This window comes from Spizellomyces punctatus (assembly GCF_000182565.1).
Source record: "Spizellomyces punctatus DAOM BR117 chromosome Unknown supercont1.5, whole genome shotgun sequence".
Taxonomy (NCBI): domain Eukaryota; kingdom Fungi; phylum Chytridiomycota; class Chytridiomycetes; order Spizellomycetales; family Spizellomycetaceae; genus Spizellomyces; species Spizellomyces punctatus.
Genome location: NW_015971541.1, coordinates 1,143,510 through 1,162,103, shown reverse-complemented (window position 1 = coordinate 1,162,103; position 18,594 = coordinate 1,143,510). Strand labels below are relative to the sequence as shown.

The 18,594-nt window shown below is 48.2% G+C and overlaps 6 protein-coding genes across 6 annotated transcripts; 2 read left to right on the top strand and 4 right to left on the bottom strand.

The window, feature by feature from the left end:
• The first annotated feature begins 33 nt into the window (after positions 1 to 33).
• SPPG_03515 (uncharacterized protein) lies at positions 34 to 6,536 on the top strand. The gene is made up of 15 exons (XM_016751778.1): positions 34 to 246; positions 316 to 621; positions 687 to 923; positions 1,004 to 1,302; positions 1,378 to 1,914; positions 1,978 to 2,260; positions 2,319 to 2,440; positions 2,508 to 2,982; positions 3,052 to 3,696; positions 3,755 to 3,896; positions 3,953 to 4,045; positions 4,112 to 4,239; positions 4,298 to 4,453; positions 4,528 to 4,680; positions 4,747 to 6,536. Exons 1-15 carry the CDS (start codon positions 79 to 81, stop codon positions 6,310 to 6,312), a joined length of 5,310 nt encoding a protein of 1,769 aa, XP_016609761.1. The 5' UTR covers positions 34 to 78; the 3' UTR covers positions 6,313 to 6,536.
• Positions 6,366 to 8,737, bottom strand: SPPG_03514 (uncharacterized protein; the record flags this gene model as incomplete). The annotated part of the gene is made up of 11 exons (XM_016751777.1): positions 6,366 to 6,981; positions 7,044 to 7,163; positions 7,231 to 7,358; positions 7,421 to 7,498; positions 7,557 to 7,674; positions 7,744 to 7,860; positions 7,922 to 8,016; positions 8,082 to 8,181; positions 8,246 to 8,303; positions 8,380 to 8,523; positions 8,580 to 8,737. 11 exons carry the CDS (start codon positions 8,735 to 8,737, stop codon positions 6,595 to 6,597), a joined length of 1,503 nt encoding a protein of 500 aa, XP_016609760.1. The 3' UTR covers positions 6,366 to 6,594.
• A 70-nt stretch (positions 8,738 to 8,807) lies between these two features.
• Positions 8,808 to 10,274, bottom strand: SPPG_03513 (uncharacterized protein). Its single transcript, XM_016751776.1, has 7 exons — positions 10,154 to 10,274; positions 9,836 to 10,096; positions 9,633 to 9,771; positions 9,473 to 9,558; positions 9,262 to 9,410; positions 9,059 to 9,193; positions 8,808 to 8,994 (listed from the first exon to the last, which is right to left on the bottom strand). The coding sequence occupies exons 1-7, from the start codon at positions 10,267 to 10,269 to the stop codon at positions 8,948 to 8,950; spliced, it is 933 nt and encodes a 310-aa protein (XP_016609759.1). The 5' UTR covers positions 10,270 to 10,274; the 3' UTR covers positions 8,808 to 8,947.
• Positions 10,275 to 10,288: 14 nt separating this feature from the next.
• Positions 10,289 to 11,683, bottom strand: SPPG_03512 (uncharacterized protein). The gene is made up of 2 exons (XM_016751775.1): positions 10,750 to 11,683; positions 10,289 to 10,687 (listed from the first exon to the last, which is right to left on the bottom strand). The coding sequence occupies exons 1-2, from the start codon at positions 11,672 to 11,674 to the stop codon at positions 10,602 to 10,604; spliced, it is 1,011 nt and encodes a 336-aa protein (XP_016609758.1). The 5' UTR covers positions 11,675 to 11,683; the 3' UTR covers positions 10,289 to 10,601.
• A 111-nt stretch (positions 11,684 to 11,794) lies between these two features.
• SPPG_03511 (asparagine-tRNA ligase) lies at positions 11,795 to 13,570 on the top strand (the record flags this gene model as incomplete). Its single annotated transcript, XM_016751774.1, has 4 exons — positions 11,795 to 12,044; positions 12,103 to 12,220; positions 12,271 to 12,408; positions 12,471 to 13,570. Coding segments are annotated over 4 exons (1,529 nt in total), but the record flags the coding sequence as incomplete, so codon positions are not given.
• SPPG_03510 (uncharacterized protein) lies at positions 13,459 to 18,589 on the bottom strand. The gene is made up of 28 exons (XM_016751773.1): positions 18,548 to 18,589; positions 18,194 to 18,457; positions 17,996 to 18,113; positions 17,869 to 17,931; positions 17,666 to 17,804; positions 17,432 to 17,600; positions 17,276 to 17,357; positions 17,162 to 17,192; positions 17,013 to 17,104; positions 16,893 to 16,954; positions 16,735 to 16,839; positions 16,609 to 16,679; positions 16,344 to 16,542; positions 16,256 to 16,283; positions 16,032 to 16,198; positions 15,671 to 15,969; positions 15,505 to 15,605; positions 15,385 to 15,443; positions 15,190 to 15,328; positions 15,006 to 15,133; positions 14,910 to 14,948; positions 14,739 to 14,846; positions 14,566 to 14,676; positions 14,417 to 14,511; positions 14,247 to 14,361; positions 14,065 to 14,183; positions 13,798 to 14,005; positions 13,459 to 13,726 (listed from the first exon to the last, which is right to left on the bottom strand). The coding sequence occupies exons 2-28, from the start codon at positions 18,383 to 18,385 to the stop codon at positions 13,556 to 13,558; spliced, it is 3,210 nt and encodes a 1,069-aa protein (XP_016609756.1). The 5' UTR covers positions 18,386 to 18,457; positions 18,548 to 18,589; the 3' UTR covers positions 13,459 to 13,555.
• Positions 18,590 to 18,594: the final 5 nt, after the last annotated feature.

The following is an 18,594-nucleotide window of genomic DNA, read 5'->3' as shown; positions in this document are numbered from 1 at the left end:
CTCATTTTACGTCTTCATTTCAGCAGCGTAAACTTTCCTGCTCAGCGGGACGACTGCCCAGAAGGGCTTCTGTACTTAATGTATCGGCCAAATGACTTCAAAGAGACCCGCCGAACCTCCCATACGAGCATGTCGGAGCGAACAAAAGATAAGCTGGCGGAGATTGGGTCCAGAATTTTCGGAGCCAGCGGAAAGGACCGTGAGCGGGAGAGTCAGGACCTATTGCGTGCATTTGAGGCCATGCTGGTACGTAACACGAGCATATAGTCTGTCAAAGTAAGTGCATCTGACATAACTTACTCTCCAACCATACAGAATGATCGCGGAATTCATGGTCCTGCACGGACTCACATGATGAGCTTTGACAGTAGTCGGAAAAGGCGTCTCATTCTAGACTGGCAGCAGCAAAGAAGACCAGACGCAGAGAGGGCAAACGTACAAGGGAATCACTCCCCTCCACCGGGTTCGCCTGGGATGAGAAGGACTTCTGTCGGCTCGATAGGCTCTCACCATTCCAATGCGTCATCAATGGAGTCTATGCCTTTGGCGCACAAGTCATCTGTTACGTCACTCAATGGGGAAACTGATGAGAAGCTTGAAAGGCTCTTTGTGGCGGTATTAGTAAGTCATCCATTAGCGGTTTATGACAACCCATTATACCAAACTCCGATATTTTTGGAGAGTAGGACAGATTAAAGATACATGGTTCTGCACGAGAAACCATGATCCGAACTCTGGACGCTAAGCGAAAGCGCGATCTTATCGAACAGTATCGCCGGGCCAGGGAATTGGAAAAACAATCTGCCCGCAGAAACTCTGCCGCACCACGTCAGGAGAGAACACAGAGCCAGGCTCAAGCCCCTGAGGTTGAGTCCGTTAACCTCGATACGGAAGACCTTGAAAAAGTGTTCCGTAGAGTGTTGGTAAGGGTCACCTAAACCAAAGATGATATTTTGCAAAACACTACGTGAAATTCACAGTATCTGCATGTTTCACCATGCAGGATGAACTAGATATCAGAGGATCTGCCCGAGATAATATGTTGAAAATGGACCGTACGCGACAAAGAGAGATCATACAGCTGTATCATCATCTACGTCAAAAGGAGGGCAGCCAGCCGGGAAGAACGTTGTCTACAACTTCCACATTAGTCGCCCCACCATTGCCAGACCGCCATTCTGCGAACGGTAATATGCCGTCTCTTCCTGAGCGAACCGACTCACTTCAAACTTCATCTCCTGCCGACTTGAACACTCTTGGGGAGCAAACTCCCCAACGCTTTGTTGCTCTGTTAGCAAATAGGTAAAATCGGATGTGGTTTGCAGGCGTCTGAGAAACTTCTCTCATTGCATCACTGTCACTCCTACGACACGTTAGAAACACTCCTCTTAAGGCCCTATATCGGCATCTCACGGCATTCCGCATTACACTCTCCCTGTCAAATGCCAATTTCATACGTGACTTCCTGCAGGCTGAGGTCCCCTACTTAGGTCTTCATGGTGTGCGTGGAATACGTGCTCTAGAAATTGTATTGGACCGCGTTTATGAAGCAAAGCATTTGCGGAGTATCACATCGGGGGGACATCGGTCCTACCGGAACTATACCGCCGACAAACCCCTACCCCCAATTCCTGCCGGAGGACATTCATCATACGCCGATGCTGTTTTAGAAGACGAGCTTGGCCTTGAGACTGTTCGCTGCATCAAACTAATCATGAATGCCGAAGTAGGATATGCCGCGGTGTTGAATTCCCCTTCCTTAATGAAGCAGCTGGCGTACTGCTTGGCTGCACCTGATCTTTCAGCAGCAACCATTGGTGGGGATGCGAGGACCCGACGCGCGAATATAGCATTACGGACTGCAGTGGCTGGGGTTTTGGGCCCCATGTGCCTGCTTTCTGAGAAAGGCAGAACGTAAGCCCAGCTCTACTGGCGCATGACTAAGATTTCTCATTCTTACACCTCACTCATTCATAGACTGGCCCTGCAGTCAATGTCAGATCTTGCGGTTGCTCAGGGTGAACCTGGCAGGTTCAATTGCATGATTAACTCCCTTCTTGATCCGTTTGTAAGCCCGTTGCAAGCAACCTGCACCACCCCAGCCGATTGGCGAGACTCGGATGAGGTTCAAGCTACATGGGAGTACCGGACGGCCATAATGATTTTCGTGAATGGACTTGTATCTGCTCCTGAAGACTCACGTGAGAGGTGGAAGATACGGCGCGAGGTCGAGGATCGGGGTCTGCGAAGAGTTATGCAGGTAGGTTGACATTTTTGGATCAGCGCCTGAATGAATGACAGTGAACATGGCTTTCCAGACTTTGCGGGACATGGAGCCCCCAGAACCCCTGGCAGTGCAATTGGATGCATATGAAGAAGATCGAGCAGCGGATTTGGAAATGATGGAGGCCGCTTTCCGTGAGAAGAACGCGGCGTTAAGGTCAGATATATCGGACGACCTCGAAGGTTGAACTGCATCTCACACTTGCCATCACACGATCCAATAGTGACCCTCGAGAAACACTAGACAAGCTTTTGGAAACTGCGAAGGCTTTACCTGACCCTGAGCGGGCGCAAAATCTGGTGCTGACCACGATTAAAAATGTTTCAACCATGGTGGAAGCATTGCGAAAACGCGCTAGCATAATTAACCGTTGCTCAGAGGCCGGCGCACACCAGATAAAAATGGATGTGGATGCCGATCTTGAGGTCAGGGAAGAGGCAGCTGAGGCACTTGCGCTCATGGAGCGTGCCACGGGAGGAATTTCAAATAGAATGTCGGCATGGATAGAGCATTCCTCAGCACCTGAAAAGTCAAATCGAACCGTCAAGTATCAAACTTTAGCTGCAGACTTGATCCGTGGGGTGGAGGAGGTTGCCGGAGTCGTGGTCGGCTTTCAGTCTACCGGACATACTTCAACCCCACCGGGTGGCAGTAACTTATTGACGGTAGTTAGAGAGCTGGAGACAATGAAACAGAAGGTATGCACTGCGTTGAGGGGACGTATGCCTTGCTCGGTATGGCCGCTGATCGACCATTTCAATGGATAGTATGCGGAAAGTCTCACAGCCTTCGAAGCACAGCGGAAAGAGTTGGACCACCTCAGAGCGACATTGAGCCGACGGCCACAGGAGAACTGTCCGCCCCTTCCTCCTCGGGACGGAATACCTCCTCATGATACGACAGGAAGACAACGCCGTCCTCGTCCGCTCCCGGTACCACCTGTCCTCACAACTTCCGATAGTGGCACAGGGTTTATAGAAACCGACGGTGAAGACCGTCCGGCGTCCGTACGATTGGGCGCAGGCGCAGGGGTTGGCCGATTGTGGGAGGAAATCCGACGCTTGGAAGATATTGTGAGCGAGCTACGGACTATTAAACCCGACAGTCTTTCCGGCAAGCTGGCCGCGCTCAAACCTGAACAGCAAGCTCGTGTTGAAGTATTAATAAACGAGATACAAGCAAAGGCAATGGCTGATGCACGCAAAGAAGACAAGGTTGAACCACCACCTTCCGCTCCTCCGCCGCCGCCTCCGCCGCCTCCACCTCCACCACCTGCCACTGGCGGACCACCACCGCCGCCGCCTCCACCTCCTGCTGCTGGAGGAGGACCACCTCCACCACCTCCACCACCGGGAGGAATGCCGCTACCCCCTGTCGGATTGAAGATTGTCAAAGCGAAACAGCCCATGAAGGTGAGTTGTTACATGTTACATTTTCTAGTTGTCATGCTAATGAATTACGCGCATCCAGCCTCTGCAATGGGTGAAGATTCCAAGTCGTCTTGCGAAGTCCACAATCTGGGAGACCCTTGTAGAAGAAGCGTACCGAGGGCCGGTTATTAAGGAGGTTTTCTTTGACGAGAAGGAGCTCGTGGAACTATTTGCCAAAGAAGGTGTGTTTGCAATAGTCTCTACGCTAATAGAACAAGATATGAATTGGCATATACAGAAGCCCCACCACGTCCCAAACCACAGCCGAAAAAGGAAGCGGCTGTAAAGAAAGTCATCACCCTGATAGATAGCCGAAGAGCGCAGAACATTGGTAGGTGTTATGCCAATTCAACTATTGCTTGCAAACTTGGCTTCTCACGATCATATGACTGAACAGCTATCATGCTGGGAGGTTTACGTCTCCAATATCCGGAAATCAGGAATGCTATTATCGAAATAGACGATAGTATTTTGTCTGTTGAGCGGTTACATGCACTTCGAATGTGGGCGCCCACCGATGAAGAGGTAGTTTCTTTCTGGCGGAGACGTCCAACGATATTCCTTACACAGTTTCCTCATCTAGTGCGATATTGTTCGTGGCTATGAAGGAGATATAGAAGATCTCGGCAACGCAGAGAAGTATATTCGTGAAGTCATGGATATACCTAGATTAGCGTACAGACTGGAAAGCATGCGCTTCCGCAAGCGGTTCGCAGAGGAGGTTGAAGAAGTCGTTCCGGTAAGCTTTGGCTTAAGCAGGAAACTGTCCAGCGAGTTCTCTTGTGTGACACCGAGTTATTTTTTTGATCGAAGGACATGGAAACTGTCCTACTTGCATGCGAGCAACTTAAGAACTCCAAACGTTTGCGAAAGCTACTCGAAACGGTGCTGGTTGTGGGCAACTATTTGAATGGGACGTCCTTCCGTGGTGATGCGCATGGGTTTAAGCTGGAAGCACTCCTGAATGTAATTACATCGTTCGTCAATTGTGGCTATCTTTTACAGTCTGGTAACCCTCCCCCTTTTTCTTAGCTCAAAGATACACGGGCGAGCAAAAACAACCACAGGACGGTTTCCACGCTTTTGCATTATCTTGCTAAGAAGCTGGACGAAAAGGAACCAGAACTCCTTGATTTCATGAGGGAAATGCCCAGAGTCGAATTGGCGGCGCGAGTGTGCATCCCTGCACTTTTGGCATCCATCAAGGCGCTTCGTAAGGGAGTCGAAGGTGTCAAGGCAGAGCTTGCAGAGCTTGCTAAGCTCGGTCCTGCCAGCGAGAACGATCGATTTGTGCCAGTGATGCAGGCCTTCAGTGCCCGCGCGGAAGTGCGTGTCGCTGGGCTGGAGTACCAAGCCGCCGTGGCGGAAAAGAATGTCAATGAGCTTATTTCATTCTTTGGCGATGACCCGAATGAAAGAGGAGACGCCCCGGAGGAATTTTTTGGATTGTTTGCATCATTTTCAAATGCACTTGCGCGAGCGCGCCGGGAAAATGAGGCAGCAGATCGTAAAGCAAAACAGAAGGAGGCCTATACGCAGCACGTGGCGCTCTTGAAAGCTAATAGGGCGCGATCGGCTTCTAACCCCGCTCCAGTTTTGGAGAGCATATCTAGAGATGACTCCGCATCATCGTCCCCAGTCAGATCACGGGATCCTTCATATAGCGACTTGCGTGAAACGCTACTACGGTCGATCGAAATTGAGGAGGAGGTACAAAGTCCCACAGCATCAGCTTCACAGGTGTTTGCACAAGAGTACGGACCTCGGGGTACATTCCTTGCTATTGTAGGTCCCGCAGAAGACGGCATGTCTCGTCTCAAACCGGTTGAGGGACAGGACCCCTTTTCCTCGCGACTGACTGTCCGTCGGGGCAGGTCGTTCGGCAGTATCGACGATCGGTACGAAAGCGACGATCCGTCAGCGATGATGGAGGAGACTGACGCTGAAGGACAGCTGCTTCTGTCGACCTCTTCTGGGGGTTTGGATGCAACGACGCGCTTGATGAAGGCGGGTTCATTACTGAAGGCGCGTGTGACCTTGAGAAGAGCAATGAAGTCAGTGAGGCGACCGCAAGTAGAATCCGCATCATTCTCTGAGGCAATTGAGCCGTTGCAAGAAACTGATGTGGCTACAACCCCGGATGATGCGGCAATTGCAAGGGCCATAGCTGCTGCAGAGGAAATGGATGCTTCCAACAACGAAGGATCACCTCATGATCAGGAACCGCCACAGTCTGGTCTTTCGGATGAGGTCGCGTCGGGTGATGATCAAAATAGGGTGGAATTCGTTTTACAAGTTGATGCTCCTGTTAGCAACGATGTGGAAGAATTAATGGTGCGACATCCTGAGGGTGATCACCAGTCGGGGGTGCTGGACAGTTCCGACCACTTCTTAGACGAATACAAGTTGAATAGTCGTGATGACGTTGAGAGTGATCCCTACTGGAGAGATGGAAACAGCGACGCAGATACTGGTCGAGGTGATGAAAAGAATGTGAATGCCTTGCTCAAGTTACATGAAGGAAATAGCCCAGATCAGCAAGACAGCAACAATGAATCTTCAAAGGAGGACCCGCAATCGGATATTCCAGACCCATAACCATGTATGACCTTGATATCCCCCCTCAAGAACCCGTACAGCATTTTGACAGCGAGCCCATGCTAGAAACTGGCACCGCCCCTCACGATGATGAGATCGATAGGATATTGTAATTTGAGAAGTGGGAGCGGACCCTAAGATTGTCGGTGCACGGAACTTACCAAGTTTAATCCATTTTTGTGTACATCATGTTTATTTTGAATATCTGAATCTGTAATAGCTCAGTTTTTGATTTATCTATGCACTGGCAATTAGCCTGCTCCAGATCATAAACCACGTCGGTCAAAATTCATCAATATCTATTTCATCCAAAATTGGATCGAACGCAAACTGTGCATCCCACTCATTTGTGATCATCGATACGCTACATTCTTTCAAGCGAGCCGAACTGTTAACGCGAACCAAAGGAATCTTAACTTCCGGTGTTGACCTGGAAGGCTTTTCATCCACGCCGTTTCGGACGCGACTGGGCGTTTCCGGCTTATTTGCTTTCGATGTCAGCATTGACAGCAAATGTTCAAGACGCTTTTGCAGCTTTGCTTCCTCATCCGAATTCGCAGTCGACTTTGCATACTCTACCCGCCTCCTCAATTCCGTGATCTCAGAAGCAATATTAACCGGCATCTTGTTAAGAGCCTTCTTTTGCTCCACTATTCGGGCCACTTCCTCCTGTAAAGTAACGTGAATCCCATGATAGGGCTGTGACCTCGCACGGCATTTTGTGATCTTACACTGCTCAAAACATATTCCCGGGCACGTTGTAAATCGTCTCGTTTGCGTTGGATGTGTCCAATAGGAATGTCTGCGGCGTTCTCGTATTTCATTGTGTCCGCCCAACGTTGATACTCAGCCTATACATCGTTACGCAGGATGAAACCAGGTCAGCAAGAAAAGATATCACGGGTATTACAATATTACCTCTGTAATCCGACCGTTTGAGACTTTATGAAATGAGTTCTCTCTGCGCGCCTTGGCATGGCTCATGAGCGCAACTTTCTGTACTGGCTTTCCATCAACAGGATATGTCTTAGATGCTTGACGGATTTCTATACAAAGTGGTTGACTGTTAATAGAGAAACGGCCGAGTTGTTGGAACTCATGCGCGTACCATCAATCAGACAGACTCGATAGACATTTCGAGTAGAATCTTTCGGGTCTTGGCCCAATCCATACCGAACGAAGCAACCTGTAGTCGGCGAACCATTAGCTGCGAACCGGGATAATTGACCACGCACGACACACACCTTGAACAGTTTTCTCAAAAAAAGGCGCAAATGCCCAGTCCACCAATTCCGACCGCGTCACTTGTATTGAGACGACCTCATTAAAGGTGGGAAGAGTGCGGACTCGCTTGTCCACCTCCTAGAGTTTCTACATTCAGATACCTGGACATTGGGACATTGGAAAGGCTCTCCATGGTGTATCACATACCTGTGTCGCTCGCTCGTCCTCGTCAAGTGAACCCTTCACTTCACCCTCTTCTGCGTCGCTTCCACTAAAGCTTAGAGAACGTTCCCGTCTCCGCTCCTTGCGCCCCTCCCCTTCGTCCTGTACATTCCGAATAGAGGTCAGGGTGAGGAGACGACAGCCCTGTGCAGCAGCCTCATACCTTCACGCCAGCTCTCTTTTTTTCCCGTTCTCTTCGCAAACTTGCCATGGAATCGCCCCATTTGGCCTTCTCTGTTGTTTGTCTTTTAGACGGGCCTAGGCACAATTCACTTTTAGCGTCTATGGAAGACCTACTAGACCGTAATCGTGCGCGAACTTACGGGGCCCATCATCATCTTGTTGTCGCTTACTTTTCGTTTGCCCACTCATTCGCCGCTTCAACATTCGTTTGACTTCTAACCGCTCCCTCATTCTTTCGAACTGGACGGATATTGGAACGCCAAATGAACGATTGACCTCTAATGTGAACCAAGCGACCACATACTTTGCTCTTTCGTTCAGCCAGAATCGCCTCACGGTCGAGCTCAGACATTTGCGTGAGTCTGCACATGGTTGACAGATATTGGGTTTCGTCACTATTGAGAATTCCAGTAAAGGCGACTGTCTCCATATCCCAACCTTTGTCTGTCCGCATCGTCCCCCATCAACGTCTCGGGGTCCCAAGTCTTCACTTCTGCCCACTCTTCATCCTCCGACAACAGATCATCGTCTTCAGAGCCGGACTGGCCCTCTTCGCTATCGCTATCCCTCCGGCCGCCCCGCCTATGGAAACGTGAGTACGACAGGCAGAAAGTTGCTCCAATGAATCCAGGGCATACCGACTCCTCCGCTGAGATTCGCTGGTCCGGCGACTTAGCGGCTTTTCCTGTGCTTGGCCTGCATTTATAATCGCGAGAAGCGCTTCGTCCATAACTGTGTCTAATCGTCGTAGACAAGTAGACCAGCCTACGCTTGGATCCCGCTTTGAATCCACCATGGATGTCACGGCGTTCAGTTATGATCACGTGACGTGATGTGAAGCCATTTTGAGTTTTTGGATGTACTAGTTTAAACTTCCGTTATTCATACATACCCTGCGTTTTCAATGGTTGAACACCAACTCTTTCCCTCAAACAGTACTCTATTTACATCTCACTCAGTATAAATAGTGAATATCTATGATACATTATTCTTCGCTATCACAAAATCACCCTCTTCGCATACGCTTCTTAAATCGTTCCATGACCACTTCATCTGCAGAGAGCACATGCATTGGTAACGGAGTACATTATTCAACAAGCGGAGATGCGATAGGTACCTGTTGCCATTGTCCTTCGGTCCAACTTCTTCTCTGCATCGCCTTTGCGTGTTCCTCCTGATCTCTCCATATTTCCTTGTGCCGCAGTTTTTGCCTCCTGATCACGATCATCTCGTCGATACGGAAAGCGTTGCCCTTAACAGACACAACAAACTGGCTTAAAAAAAGTATAGGTGTGATGCGCTCAATGTGTACAGACTCACATCGGTCAGATGCAACCATATTGGCCCCAGCAAATTCATTCCCGGGTATTGGAGAATCAGATTTCGATCTCTCTGATGCAATGTCTGCGGTACGTTCAATGAGTTGTCGTTTGGCTCTCTCAGTCGCCTCGATGTTTTTCAGTTTTGTGCTGCAAGTGTTTCAAATTCAGGAATATCCGTACGCTTGAGATTCTCTACATGCATGGCTTACTTTATTCCTAGATCGATCTCTGGAATTGCGGTGAGCATTGAAGTCGACAGTGTCACGTTCCCCTCGCTAACGGGTTTCTCGACAGTCTGTATCACAGAGGGAAGTAATGTAGACGCCATTACTACCCAATTCCGTTATGAGAGCACCGGGGCCGACTCACCTTCAAATGTTCCGGCACCTCGAACAGCTCATCCTGTATATCTTTTGGTGCTCCATTCTCACCAGTTCGCTCGGCACCACCTGCCTCTGATGATGACGCACCTCGCCGCTTGCGGAGTTCTTGTTCAATGTATTCTCTCCTATAGGTTTATGAATGAGTGAAAGAGATTTCATCTGTGAATGACACAAGTCCCTGGCCCATACATATGTCGGTCCGTATCCATGACATTGCTGGCAGTTGCGAAACTTCCGCCGCCACCCCCGCCTCGCCCGTCCTCACCAAAATTTCGACCGCGAACATCATCGATATTAATGATTCCGCCCCCCGTTTTTAGTTTCCATGGGTCATCATTCACAGGTTTCTCCTTCTTCTTCCTCTTGTCCCCACGGCTCAGATCAGCTGTATCCAAACCAGCGGCACGACGGCGAAATCGCCTCAATTCCAGAGCTTCTTGTACAACCGCGCTGTATACCATTCTGTGAATACATTTCAGAAAGGATCAGAGGAAACGTTATGCTCACCTCACATCCTCTGCCTTCTCTTCCAATTCTGTGGGGTCAGGATCTTCTTGGGGCGGGTTTGAAGGGTCCTGGTCCACTGACCGCTTGCGATACTGACGTTTCTTGGGAGGTACCATGTTTGATCTCTTTAATGTGCTAAAAACTCCAGTATTTACAGTCTACGAAATCATACGCAATATAACCAAATGTGGTTATATTAAACTCTCAAGACTTGAATCATCTCCTGGTCTGCATATCTGCGCACAGCAAGCATAGAATCTGCCCCCCTATGCAGACACATTGATGATATTGCCTTCATAAGCAGAATTATATAATACAATGCTCACAATCACGATCACATTCAGCGTCCAAGAATCACGAAACAATCGCGTTAAGATGGCGACGGGAAGGAGAATGATAGAGGTGTTGCAACTGTAACGATCACTCGATCCACTGCTCTAATACGACCCTAGTATGGTTTAAACCGCCTGTTTGCCTTCAAAGATGCAATACGCAGCTTATCCTCTTCAAATTTTCGACGAAGTTCAGCAAGTTCTGAAAAAGTGATCTATGAGAACGGGACGTCTCATGAAATGCAAAAAGGGTAGATGACTCACGGTTTCGCTTTGTCTCTCGCATCTGAAATCTATAAAAGTCCACCAGCTCTTTCTTTTTAGGCTTCAGCTTCTTGATTTCTTCCGGTCGAGCTGCAGTAACAGAGGCACCCTGTCCGTCCAAATTAACATTACGACGTCCGCGACCGCGAATCACGGTTACAAAGCCGTCCTCATCTGGCACGTTGCGTCGGCCTTCCGCAGCTATGCGTGCTTCCCGTTCCGCATCTTCGAATGCTACCAGTGACGTGTCAACTGCTCTCTGCAAATCTTCTAATCGTGGTCGACTAGCGAAATGCTGTTTTAGCCATTTTGCCAAGCCGACAGGTCGTGGCAGCGACGTTGCTGTGCATGACTCCCCTTCCTGCGCATCCCCTTCTGCGTCATTTCCCTCCTCTAATTCATCCGACCATACTCTTTTTCTAGATTTCATCGCCATAGCCTTAGTTACGGCGGCTTCCTCTACAAACACAATATGAGCTTGAGCTCCCGTTTCCAGTACTCGCTCTTGCATCCCAGAATGCCGGTCTTTCAATACTACTCGCTCAATATTACCGCATCGTCTGAACAGACGTCTAAAGTGTCTTTCAGTTGCATCAACAGGTATGTTCACGACAAAAAGCGTTCGACCATTTGGCAGATTTGCTTCTGGTTTCTTGGATTCATGGGCGCGGATAAATAGATAATGCATCACCGAGCGGCTCGTAGTGGTCGTCTTGGCATGGTAGCTAAAGGAGGAAAGATGTTCGTCGGAGACGGAGAGGGGTCGGACAGTGATAGGAAGAACGCGAAATTGAGCAAACTCAGTTAAAGGTGCAGGGGACGGTTCTGGTTGGGACTTATTGCTCGGTGATGCGAGACCAAGTTGAGGACTCGCAGATGCTGCTGGTTGCGGGCCGACCTTTGTTGTCTTCTTCTGCTTTGCCATGTTTTGCAAACGGATAACAAAAGTTTTGAACGGGAAGAGCCTTTGGACAAAAACAATTCACGGGCACGTGACACATATTGGTGTCCTTTTGATCTATCCTTACCCATTGGAGTTCAACAGAAATGTTAGGACGACGATGCCTTGATCAGTCGGCCTTTTGTCGCCAATTCAGAAAGATATCAACATCGAAATACAAGTTTCCAAATGATACTATTGTGGATATCTTAAAAAAGCCAGTGAACTCGACCGCAAGCGCTAATGGATGGGTGCGTTCAGTCCGTTTGCAAAAGAACCTGGCCTTCGTGGAGATCAATGACGGATCGACAGGGAGGGGACTTCAAGCTGTATTAAAGCCGGAAATGGCTAAAGAGTACGTGGATAATTGGAGAGTTAACAGGTGGATAATTCACTAAACGGCAGTTAGTTAGCTTGCATACAGGTGCTAGTGTTTGCTTGACAGGTCAGCTCGTGTTGAGTCCAGGAAAAGAGCAGAGCAAAGAGTTGAAAGTGTCAGATTGTAGAGTTTACGGTTTAGCAAATCCGGAGGTATGTCATATCCTCATTCATTGCGGATCCAAACTAAATTGTCAATGCAGGTGTATCCTCTCCACAAAGCGAGAGTATCTTTTGACTACTTGCGAGAGCATGGGCATTTTCGGTCGCGGAGTAAAACTTTTGGAGCGATATGGAGGATACGAAACACTGCAATATTGGGTCTACAGCACTTCTTTCAAGTAGGTTCATCCAGTGCCGTGGCGCTTCGAAGGGGTCCACTGCTAATGTGGTCGAACACAAGTCTCACCGATTCGTGCAAGCTCATACCCCAATTCTGACGTCCAATGATTGTGAAGGGGCGGGCGAGGTGTTTCGCGTAGTGAGCAACGAGTCTCTGAAAGCGTATATCAAAGAACGACAAGCTCACGACTCTAGCCCATTTGAAAAGTCATTGCCCATGCCCAGTAGAGAACAGGTGGCTCCTGGACCATCCGAATTTTTTAACCATGCTGTATATTTAACGGTGTCAGGACAACTGCATGCAGAGATGTTGGCTTCAGCAATGTCCCGAGTGTATACCCTTGGCCCCACTTTCCGCGCAGAACCTTCCCTTTCAAGTCGCCATCTAGCAGAGTTTTGGATGTTGGAGGCAGAAATGGCTTTCATCACGCAAATTGGGGAACTGCTTGATTTTATTGAAGCATGCATAAGAGAGACCACTGCTTTCGTATTGGAGCACAGCGAGGAAGATATAGCCTTCTGTTCAAAGTGGGTGGATAAGGAGCTACCAAGCCGACTTGCAGGCTTGACGTCAAGTCAACCGTTTGCGCGGATAACATACGGTGAGGCGGTTGAGATTCTTTCAAAGGTGAATCGCGCATGGGAATATCCTGTCCAGTGGGGGTTGGCTCTGCAGAGCGAACACGAGCGCTATTTGGCGGAAGAGCACATCAAAGGGCCTGTCTTTGTTACAGACTACCCAAAGTGTGTCAAGCCATTTTACATGCGGGTGTCGGCTATTGGTGAAAGATCTGCAGACACGCAGGAGACAGTCGCTTGTGTGGACCTGCTAGTTCCGAAGATCGGCGAATTGGTAGGTGGAAGCCTAAGGGAAGATAACCCGGATATTTTGGAACAGAGCATGAGACATGCTGGTCTAGATGTAGAGGAATACGGATGGTATTTAGATCTGAGGCGATTCGGGTCAGTACCTCACGGTGGGTTCGGGCTCGGATTCGAGAGGTACCTAGCATATATCACGGGCATGGCGAACATACGAGACCTGATTTTAGTACCACGATGGCTGGGACACTGTAGATATTGAACATCTATTTAAATACAATAGTATAGCATCTCCCCCGCACCCTAGGGTAGCAACTCCATGAACTACCGATGTTTAACGAACCATTCCTTCAACTTTTGTAAACAGTCGTTGTAAGTTTTACGTTGAACCGTGTTGTCTCCTGCCAGTGCGTCGTAAAAGATGATGTCCAGCACCACTTTGTACTCATCAAAGGTGAATTGTCCTTGATTTTGCGCGACATAATCAAGCAGGCTCTGTGAACGTAAAGGTATCAAGTACCGCTCGGCCATATACAAACAACATGCCGTTGGAAGATGATAGTTACCTCTCCATTGAGGTTTAAAAGCTCAAAGTATTGTTTAGCTCGGTCAAGGCTTCTGAAATTTACCGATGTCACATTCGTCAGATTCTGTTGGAGGGATTGGACATTGCGCACGAGCTTCGACACTCCATGGCGGTTAACCCTTCTTATATATCGCAGATTGGAGCACAGAGTATGTGCTATGAGATAAGCCAAGCCATCAAAGATGAACCTGCAATCATCCGCGATTGAGTACATCCCGCGGGACGAACAAAATACAAATGACTGTACCTTGTCCTACGAGGGTGTAATACTGCACTGATCGCTTCTTCAATTGTGGACAGATCCAAATTTAGAAGGCCAATGTAAGGATCTGGTTCAAGAGTGTCGTCTTCGAGGTAATAGGAACCCTATGTAACTAAAGGTGAGTCCTTACAAAATCGAGGAACACCATCCCAAGAGTGACTTCTAACCTCTCGCATTGCAAGGTCCAGGTAATACATGGAATGACAGCGTAGCTCCACCCGTAACACAAAAAGACAAAGATCCGATAGACGCTGGAGGTCCGACACAACGGCCTGGAATTTCCTGACACACGTTGAGAACCTTTGTTATGAGTCAACCAAGGATGAGTGCAACTTACTGTGCCATCTCAGGGGTCAGCCATAGTTGAAGATTCTCTTCATGTTCAACGCGTAGGTCAGGTAAACTCTCTGATGAGAGTTTGAAATATGAGTCCTGTTCAAATAGTCAGTCATCATCTATTTTCAATAATTGAGGTGATATACGCACCAAGCTTTCACTGGAACCTTTCCTCGTCTTCACTTGGCTCAAAAATGGAGCAACCCGCATTTTTGCCGTATCTGTAACGAACAGTCTTGATACTTGACTTATGAACCATTCCTACGACAATAAAGCAATCCGGTCAATAAAGGTCAGCATATGCGGCGCCGCAGGATACTCACAATACTGTGATGCAGGCTCGCGATCGCCTGCAAAGTACGCAGTTCCATAATCAGTTCGCTCCGATGGAAAGATCTTTCCTTCTTCAGCTTCATCTCCAGAAACGTTTCCTGGAATGGACAAGTTGTTGGCTTCGCAGTGAGAAAATTTTCCGTTCATGTAATAGGACCCACCTTTTGTGACAACGTTTGGTCAACCGGTGACTCGATTTCCTAAAAGGAAGCTGTTATCTTACAATGTCGCAAAGTTAGTCTGCCAGGACGCTATACCATGCCATCGCTTCGGAAAAGGGTGTGCTGCGATAGGATTTCTACCACCTCCGGCTCTCTGACCCACGAAGCGCTGACAATGCTGCTATAACCTCCATCTGCCCCTGGCTGGTTGCTGGATATCAAGGCTGCACATGGATAAATCATACTGCGTAGGCGCGACTGACCAAGAAATTCAGTTTACCATTGAAGCGGGAGGAGCACTTGTCTGTGTAGCTTCGTAGCACCATTTCTATCATTCTGATCGCTTCATCCTGATGAATGGGAATGGAAGGAAGTGTTCTACATATTCCTTCAATCAGAACGACCAACGCGGTGGCACTCTAGCATTGAATGCGGATTAGCTGATGGCGAAGGCATACAAGTGGGGCAAAGTTACCTTGGTCAGAGGGAATGAAGATAGCTCAACGTGGAAATCTGTGTGAAACGCATCCATTCCTTTATGGATATGTTTAGCCAAGAGTGTATGGGCTCATCGAATACCAATTGCTATTCTCACCATTGACATAGTTGTGAAAGTAGCTTGACACACGATTTTCCATTTGCGGCAAAAACATGTTGATAACAAACTCATCCAGGAAAATCCTTAGATTCCCGAACCTGCAGATGGCTTACGTCAAGATTCGCATCCATAATTAAATTAGCGTCGCGCTCTTTTGGCGTACCTTACGTTGAGCATGCTTTCCATACGCTGCACGAAACCGGTAGTCGGTCCGAATACGACCAGAATATTATAGGGATCCGGTGTAATCAGAAGTCGATGCCCAGCGACAACTGTGTTTGATGCGTACGTGTCTACCACTCCTACTGCTGCTCCATCCTCGCTGTCTTCGGGATCTTGCCCGTCTACCAGCTGGCGTACATTCGCTACAACATTTTCAGCCGTCTCCTCAGCCTCTGGGTTGATGCCTTTATACGCGGTCTTCATATCCTTGTTGTCGGCACCGATAATGCGAAACAGCGGCTGCGTCCAAGTGTGAGAATCTCATCAATGACGGCTTTAAACTAGCAGCGTTGCACACTCACTCGCGAATCAGTTCGTAGCTTTGCTCGTCGTCTGTCTTTCAGGATGTCGTTCAGTGACACGACAACTCCAGGCTCCGAAGTTTTCCTTTCCGGATTTCGGACATATTCATAAAGCAGAGCTTTAAGTTCGTTCTGTGCAGTGAACCACACATCTCTAATGGTATATACTGGCGAGAGTCATCAGCAACTGTGAGATACGAAAATCAGACAGATAGTTCACGTACACCCATCGAGCTTAATGCCTGATTGACGCTAGCGAGCATAAATCGTTAGAAGTGAGTTGCCGCTTCCAAGAAGCCATGAGACGCCAACCTTAGTCAGTTCCTGAACTATGGCCTGAAGGAATGTATGCCCATGTATGATAGCCTCGAATTTCCGAAAAAGCTCCCATAAAAATTCGAGCAAAACACGAATCTCGGCTTTTCGAGCATCGGTGCCAAGCAGGTTTGGACCTTGGCTATCTATCCCGCCTCGCAACGTTTCTTCGACCGACGACCCAAGCTTTCCATAGCTATGATGAGCATATAAGGTCTTTTAATGAATTCGCAAAACATCATGTTAAGTTGCTATTAAGTACCGATGGTCAACTTCCTGCACTGTTCGTTCCACTACGTAGTAGAGTTCTACGGGTAGTCTCTCGCGGATAACCTATGTATCTCTCTTTAATCTTTGATCCACGGGCAGACCAATGTCAGTCACGTACCTCCATGGCTGGACGCAGGCGACCTAAGAGGGCTAGACTTTCAATCAAGCATAACATATAATGATAAGAGTCGGTTTCCGGATTGGTTTCCAAATCTTCGGTAATCTATCGGTCGACTTAGTGATAGACACTGCCGCACAAAACCGTTTGGCTCCTACCTCTTGACCACTATCTGCATCTTCCCTTAATTTGGCCAATTTTTCTTGTAAGGGGTCGTGACCTGATGGCTGAAAGTTATTGGTACATCAATCTATTCATTGGCGAGCAGATGCTAATACCTGGCTTAGTCGGAACATGCCGTCTACCTCTGTCGTGTAATATCCCACCCTCATTTCCCTTTGTTGAATGGCGTCCATGTATAAATTTGACACTGTGTCATGATGTATTAATGGATGCAGCAGACAATTGTGTCGTAAAAGGCACATACGTGGTTTGCTTGCGCAAGGTATAATGATCCACTTAGTAGCAAACAACGCAGACGACGTCCATGTACACGTATCAGTTGACAATATAGCAAACGGAGAATGCGCTGCGTTGATACCTGAATCTAACCGATATAAGCTGAAGGCACTCTTCAAGTAAAGATGATTATGGAGCTCTTCAATCAATGTCTCATGTATTGTCTATTTCCAGACATAAGACACAAAAGTTAACAATCGCGAGATCTGTATGGCACAAACTTGACAGCATTACTGACCCCGCGCATCTCTTGTAATCGCTGCTTAACAGCCTCCAGAGCGCCAATTTCCGAGCATTCTCCCTCTTCAACCGTTCGTGTCGCCGATACCAGAAGTCGCACAGCGGTGAGATAGTACTTTCCCTGAACAAGAGCGTCCAATCTGTCTGGCATATTTTGCAATTCCTCGCTACCAAAGCCGATTGTCAGCTACCAAGACAACCGCGAGTGCTAGCGATCTGAGCAACAACGCACATTGTGTCCAAGATACGATTGATCTCTTTATATTGAATACTCTTCAACCATAGGTGCAACAAGTCAAATCGTTTACATTGAAGCCACTCCTTGCTGTTCTGAAGATTTTTTCGCGTATCACGAACACGGCGCTGAGAATCTATGGCGCCGTCATCGATGAGCAACATTTTTACAAATGGATCGCGCGTTAAGAGAACCAGCACCTGTAATATTCTCCACCACACTGCTGAAGGTTTGAATTGCTGTGTTAAATGCCTGATGATACTCTGCGCGGAAAACCGTGGCGTTAGAATTCCTATGCAATCGCAGGGCATGAAGAGATCTTCCTACCGTTAACTATAAGATCCATGGCCCGTTCCAACTTGTCATAGGCTTCACAAAATGCATTATAATCTCGTCCCAATGAACTTTCATCGAGAAGAGATAGGGCATGTGGTACGGGATTAAACTGTGAACGGGTCCAGTTAGGGTAGCCCAAAAGAGTTGACTGCCAATGAGCTTCATCTGGTCTTGCAAAGGAAAACTCACGTCAGACGACGTCATAAAATCCCATCCAACGTTTATCTCATTGTGCACGTCTATGACAAGTTTCGGAAGCGTGTTTGGCTCCGAAGGATCGCCATTGTCCTGCGCGTCGCCTGAGTACGCCGGTCCAGCTCGCACTATGGACAGTGGCCGTCCAGCTTTTCTAGGTGATCGGGCTTTCCCGCCCCCAAACATCGTGCCGATTTCTGCGGGCCACAGAATAGGTCGACAAAAACCTCCCTCCTATAATGAAATCTTCAATCCGCACTGAACACGTGGGTTGTCGCGCAAGTGGACATTGGTATGTGAACTTGTAGACTAGATTGAAAACAGGAAATAACCCTATTATAGGCCCACCTTGAACGCCAAAAAGGACTGCCTTTGGGACTAAAGATGACCATGCA